The 7,020-nt window shown below is 36.7% G+C and overlaps 1 protein-coding gene across 1 annotated transcript; it reads left to right on the top strand.

The window, feature by feature from the left end:
• Positions 1–1,111: 1,111 nt before the first annotated feature.
• On the top strand, positions 1,112–6,973 carry LOC145619205 (DNA replication licensing factor MCM4-like). The gene is made up of 18 exons (XM_081673847.1): positions 1,112–1,237; positions 1,334–1,990; positions 2,103–2,231; positions 2,330–2,411; positions 3,011–3,143; positions 3,222–3,293; positions 3,378–3,503; positions 3,591–3,704; positions 3,791–4,003; positions 4,114–4,212; positions 4,407–4,567; positions 4,865–4,961; positions 5,047–5,208; positions 5,313–5,393; positions 5,479–5,557; positions 6,234–6,370; positions 6,458–6,511; positions 6,592–6,973. Exons 1-18 carry the CDS (start codon positions 1,201–1,203, stop codon positions 6,664–6,666), a joined length of 2,508 nt encoding a protein of 835 aa, XP_081529973.1. The 5' UTR covers positions 1,112–1,200; the 3' UTR covers positions 6,667–6,973.
• The last annotated feature ends 47 nt before the right edge of the window (positions 6,974–7,020 follow it).

Raw genomic sequence — 7,020 nt, 5'->3', positions numbered from 1 at the left:
TACAAAAACACAAACTATATGTTGAAATTTTATGGTAAACGCATCCCAAATAGCCCAAAAATAATGGTAAAATATCGACTAATCAAAGGACATGGATGAAGAATTAAAAGCTTTTTAATCTCATGAAGAATATTGCAAAGCAATTCAGCTAGACCTCAAGATGTCATTTGTAGGAATGTCACATTAACCTCTTTCTTTCTAAGACGGGTATGAAATTAGACCGTATCTAATTAATTAGTAACTTTATGTTACACAAATTGTAAATTAGTCAACATTAGAAAGAAAAATAAAAAAGAAGAATGTAATAATAAAGAGGAACAAAGGACATAAAACATTTATATGACTTGGTCGATGGAACATAGTTTATAGGTTGCACTTATCATAACCATCAATAGAAGAAAGGTTGATCATCCAATGGTTTCTCTTTATAAAATAAAGAAACCTTTAACTTAGTTCCCAAGAAATAATCCAATAGTTGTGAAACAGAGACAACAAAATCATACAACATTTGTTGATATTTTGTGTTGCTTATGATGCGGAAATTGTGCTCATATACACAAGTGACAAATTTGTTTCGCTCTTTCACCTAATTATTTATTCCAACGTGTACACAATAAGCCAATAAGCAAACTCGCTTATATATATGAGCAAAACAATGCACACGAGAAAAAAATAATTTGCCCATTTGTACAAATGCACAAACTCGATAATTGGGTGTACTTTACAAAATTACAAGATACAAAAGACAGAATTTATAGAAAGATGATAACTTCAAACAAAGAATGAAAAAAATAAGGCATTAACCAAGCTAAAACCTACTAATTAACTTTAAATCTTAATCTTGATTTGGCACTTGGGAGTTGGGACCTACAGTCCTAAATGGCTGAATCCCTTAAAATCAACTCTAGCTCAAAAAAAAAAAAAAAAAAAAAAAAAAAAAGGCTAAAAAAGTAATTTTAGCTTTAGCCCATCAATTTCAGTATTAAAAGCCCAAAATATGAAGCCTAATTAACCAGCCCATAAAATTCAGCCACTCACATTTTTCCAATTTAACCTAAACCCACTAACCATTTCTGGCGGGAACAACACCCATTTCCCGCCAAATCAACCCCCAAAAAACAACACTCTTTCACACACTTTCCCCAATTCCTCCCAAAAAAAACCCCAAAACCTCATTTTCTCTCTCCTAAACCTTCATCAATGGCGTCCGATTCTTCTCCCGGAAACATCAATGGCGGTAACCCTCTCTTTCTCTCTCCTCTCTCTCAAAAACCCATTTCATAGATTTAACTCAATTTCAATTTAACCCAATTTTTTCCACTTTTTTTTGCAGGTCCTTCTTCCCCAGATGATTTCGCATCTAGTCCAATCGGAAACACCTTCTCTTCTCCCGGCGACGGCGGCGGCCGGCAAACTCGCCGGAGTCAAAGACCCACTTCGTCGAACTCCTCAACCCCACTTCGGTCAAGGTTAAACCCTTCAAATGAGGCTAGAACCCCTTCTTCAACTGGGTCCCGCCGAAGGGGCGGACCGCGGCGAGACCCAACTCCTTCGACACCCGTTGCCCCCACCCCGACATCGTCCGAAGCTGGGGAGGGGTTTGATGGTGATGATGCTCCTCCAATGTATGTTTGGGGGACTAATATTAGTGTTCAGGATGTTAATGGTGCAATTCTTAGGTTTTTGAGGAATTTTAGGGATGAAGCTATTGATTTTGATAGTGGTGAGTTGGAAGGGAAGTATATGAGATCGATTCGACGAGTGATTGAAATTGAAGGTGATTGGCTTGATGTTGATGCACACCATGTGTTTGATTATGATCCTGATTTGTATAATAAGATGGTGAGGTATCCTCTTGAAGTTTTGGCAATTTTCGATATCGTTTTGATGGATATTGTTGCCAAGATTAAGCCCCTTTTTGAGAAGCATGTTCAAGCTAGGATTTTTAATCTCAAAGTTTCTAGTTGTATGAGGAATTTGAATCCTTCTGGTAAAACTTTTGTTCTCTCTAAAATTAGCTTTAATTATGTGTTTTTGGTGTTAGCCATTGTTTAATTGAGAATGATTGTGAAATGGGTGTATTTGTTTTTGATCTTTGATAGATATTGAGAAGATGGTATCCTTGAAGGGAATGGTTATTAGATGTAGTTCAATTATACCCGATATTCGAGAAGCGGTTTTCAGGTGTCTTGTATGTGGATATTTCACTGATTCCCTTGTTGTAGACCGAGGTATATCTTCTTAGTTTGTTCATTTGGCTTTATTGAACTATTGATGCAAGTGTAATTAAGGCGTTTTGTTGAATTGCTATGATTTGCAATGTTGACAGGAAGAGTTAGTGAGCCTCCAGCCTGTTTTAGGGAAGAATGCAAGGCAAAGAACTCTATGTCACTTGTTCACAGTAGATGCAGGTATATCAATATCAACTTTTTAAGGTTGCTTAGCTCTGATATTTTGTATTATATGTATAGTTTCCCTTAATATAGTACGAATGCCATTACAATGATGATTATAGAGCTTAAGGAAATGTGGTGGTTATCAGAACTAGTGTCAACTGTCAAAGGAGGATTTCTGGTTTAGCTGTTGATGTTTGAACCTTTGTTTGCTAACCGTGTATCATATATTAAGAATTTCAACATATTCCATCCTCGGATTTTGACCATGTCGTTCAGACAAAGTTTGAGGGTCAAATGCTATCTTGATATTTGGGTCAGACAAATGGATTTAAGTCAATGTGGAAGAGCAAAGGTAGCATAGAGTTGAATCTTTTCTTTCAGGAACTCATCAGGAAGAATTTTGTCTTAATAATTAATTAGAGAATATGTTGAAGAGCATGTGAATAGATGTTCCATTATACAATTCAATTTTAGCTTAACAGTAGTATTGTGCTGGATTTATTTTTAAAAAAGGGTGGAAATAGAAACCATTCAGTTAAGAGTGCAGAGCTAGCTCTAGCAATCTATGTAATGCATCTTCTGCTAAGACTAGGCTTACTGTGAGTTTCCATCAGGTTTGCTGATAAGCAGATTGTGCGGCTCCAAGAGACACCGGATGAGATTCCTGACGGAGGGACACCTCACACGGTGAGCTTGTTGTTGCACGATAAATTGGTGGATTCAGCAAAGCCAGGTGACCGGGTTGAGGTGAGCAGTTATATCAGAGGGTGACTTTCCCTTAGAAACTCGTATCATATGTTAAATTGTGGTCTTTGTGTCTTCCAGGTCACTGGAATTTATAGGGCAATGAGTGTCAGAGTTGGACCTACACAAAGAAATGTGAAGTCATTGTTCAAGGCATGTATCTAGCCCTTGCATCCTTATACTATTTGAGATACAAAGAGGCTATCTCTTAACTTGATGGTACCTTTTTCTTGGCAGACTTATATTGATTGTCTCCACATAAAGAAAACCGACAAGTCAAGGATGCAGAATGAAGACCCCATGGAGATAGATATGGGCTCAAACAATAACGAAGAAGATATGAATGTTGACTATCAAAAGAAGGTAACTGAAAGTTACTGTCTCTCAAACCTTATATCAAATTTCAATTTATTGGAGTTTTTTGGTTGACAATGCACTTCCTGTCTTTAGGTGGAGAAATTGAAGGAGCTGTCAAAACTGCCTGACATATATGATCGGCTAACAAGGTCATTGGCACCAAATATTTGGGAGCTTGATGATGTCAAGAAAGGCCTTCTTTGTCAGGTATACAGAATTACTCATCCAATCAAACTGAATAGTTGAATTCTTAGCGGATTGATGCTGATGCTTCTATATTTTCCAATATGTAGCTGTTTGGTGGTAGTCACTTGAAGCTGGCAGCTGGAGCTAATTTCCGTGGTGACATCAACATTCTTCTTGTTGGTGATCCTGGAACAAGCAAGTCACAACTGCTTCAGTATATCCATAAGCTATCTCCTCGTGGGATTTATACAAGTGGTAGAGGAAGTTCAGCTGTTGGATTGACTGCTTATGTTGCCAAAGATCCTGAAACAGGGGAAACCGTAAGATATACTTATTTTGTGATTGTTTTGAATCACCGCTTCCGTTATTATAATTCATGCCAAACAGGTTATGTAACATATCCTTCATGTGATATGTTTTGTAAATTCAGGTTTTGGAGAGTGGAGCCCTTGTTCTAAGTGATAGAGGCATATGTTGCATTGATGAATTTGACAAAATGTCTGAAAGTGCACGAAGCATGCTACACGAGGTAAAGAGTTCATCACTATTCATGCTGCTTAGAGATCATCTTGCAATAATTGTGTCAATTTTACATCATGCCAAGCTTTTGGTATAATCCAAAAGAAGCTCCCAGCTCCCACATTTACTCTTCCATTTGCATTAGTTTATTCTAGTGCGATAGTGTGATCCCTAACTTCTGGTTCTGATATCAACGCAACTTAGGTGATGGAACAACAAACAGTTTCAATTGCAAAGGCTGGAATCATTGCTTCCCTTAATGCTAGAACCTCAGTATTGGCTTGTGCAAATCCCAGTGGTTCACGTTACAATCCTCGTTTGTCTGTTATTGACAACATACACCTTCCCCCTACATTACTGTCAAGGTAATTATACACACCTGCATAACACGTGTCATGTTTACTAATATACGATCAACCTTACAAATATGCTCCTGTTATTCATTACTTTTTAACTACTTAAGGTGATAATAACCAACTGAAGTAGATAGGCATTAACATGCCCAAATGTGGTCTATCTGCCTATCATACGTTATAGTAGTTAACTATGTTAGTTTGCACTGTGAATGCTTAGAAGGCTTTTTTTAAGAATAATGTAGAAGTCCCATATTTTTGTGTATCAATTCAAATTTATTTTTATTTATTTATTTTTTATTTTTACAGGTTTGATTTGATATATTTGATACTTGACAAAGCTGATGAACAGACAGACAGGCGCCTTGCAAAGCATATAGTTGCTCTTCACTTTGAAGACCCAGAGGTATGATCAAGTTCTGTTTTTTGTTGCAACAGAACAATCTCTTGCATTCAGCACGTGTCTGAATGTCTTTTGTTATAATCTGCAGAGTATACAGCAGGATTTTCTAGACCTTCAGACATTAACTACTTACGTGAGTTATGCAAGAAAAAATATTCATCCGCGGCTGTCTGATGAAGCTTCTGAAGAACTGATCCGTGGATATGTTGAGATGAGAAAGAAAGGAAACTTTCCGGGAAGTAGTAAGAAGGTATAGTAAAACCCGCTACAGCTTGTAAAGATTCTTCCAGCTTCTTGGGAGCATAAAAGTGGTTTTATATGATCCATGATTTATTTTATTTCAATTATGATCAGGTTATAACTGCAACCCCTAGGCAACTTGAGAGTTTAATACGACTTGGTGAAGCATTGGCTCGGATGCGTTTTTCTGAATGGGTGAGTAAATTTAAAGTCTATCATGAATGGACATAACATGATATTATTGGAGGGGGATTTGTATTTAATATCTTGGTACATGCAGGTTGAGAAGCAAGATGTGACTGAAGCTATTCGGCTACTAGAAGTTGCAATGCAACAATCAGCAACTGATCATTCTACAGGTAAATGCACATTGTATTGTATATTTAACTTTTATAGAACAGCAAGGATGACTGCAGATACTTGTGCTTGCCAACCGCTGCAGTATCTATCCTTTAGTGAGAGTCTATCTTCTAAAATGCACCATTTCTCAAGACTATTAATTACAAAAAATAAATAATTATACCATTCTTTAATCTTCAAGTTCTTTCCTTGTAAGTTGGTATGTGTGTCATCATTGGTGGAGAAATAGACCATTTCATACTTAAATATGTTGATATCTGGTGTTAATTGCCTTGTTGTCCCAACTCCCAAACCTCTCTCAACTATGAACAATACATGACTACACCCAAAAACATTGTCATTTTAAGTAGTTGCAGTATTTCTATTCTTAAGTATTTAATTTCAGATGGAGTACTTTTCTCGATCTATATCCTACAATAAATGGACTCTCGTGGCAATAGAGAAAACATGAACAGCTACTGCGTTGAACTCTGTATAGCAATTAACAAACTCCAATAAATGGACTCTTGTGGCAATAGAGAAAACATGAACAGCTACTGCTTTGAACTATGTATAGCAATTAACAAACTCATTTTCGTTGTGCTGTCTTAGCTCCATATTAGTTCCTATACCTTGTCCAGCATTAGTTGTTGCTGCGAGTACAAAAATCTCACATTTTGAATTTCTTTCTCCCAGGAACCATTGATATGGATCTAATTACAACTGGAATATCAGCAAGTGAAAGGATAAGACGTGAACAAGTGTTGTCTGCAACCCGCAATGTAATTATGGACAAAATGCAACTTGGCGGACCATCAATACGCACATTAGAGGTAACAATTTATATTTTGAGTTCATGAAGAATCTGTGTATCAAATTTGTGATGTCTGATTCTGATATTTGATATATTCACCTGGCAGCTGCTTGAAGAGCTGAAGAAGCAGAGTTCTGGTGCTGAATTCCACCTTAATGATGTAAGTTATAGCATCTATCTGTTTTTATTTGTTAGTTATTATTTGATTTGTATTGACTTGTTTGCTCTCTAATGTAACAGGTTCGGAATGCATTATCAACTCTAGCAAGCGAGGGATTTGTATCTGTTCATGGTGATAGTGTAAAGAGAATATAGAAGAGGAATGCGGCAAACCACTGATTCAGAAGAATAGTCATCACGGAAACAGTCCAACTGCATCACCCTAAAACTTGGCATGTACAAGTTTCATGAATTTTGGTGACATAGTTCATTGTAAAAAGACCACTCTGTAAGGTTCCAGCAAAATCTGTTGTAGTGTTATTAATCTTATTATTATATGAATGCCATGATCTTAGACAAATTTTTGTGATTTGAGTTCTTCTCATTAGATAGTTGGCCCATGTGTTTGAAATGCTGGTTGAAAGTATCAAAAGAAAAATTCCCATGAAACCTGAAGTTCAGGAACGAGCAACGAAAGTAAAGAATCAAGCAGTTGGAGATATGGAACGA

Source organism: Chenopodium album, chromosome 27, assembly GCF_948465745.1.
Source record: "Chenopodium album chromosome 27, dcCheAlbu1.1, whole genome shotgun sequence".
Classification (NCBI taxonomy): domain Eukaryota; kingdom Viridiplantae; phylum Streptophyta; class Magnoliopsida; order Caryophyllales; family Amaranthaceae; genus Chenopodium; species Chenopodium album.
This window is presented reverse-complemented; position numbering and strand designations above follow the sequence as displayed.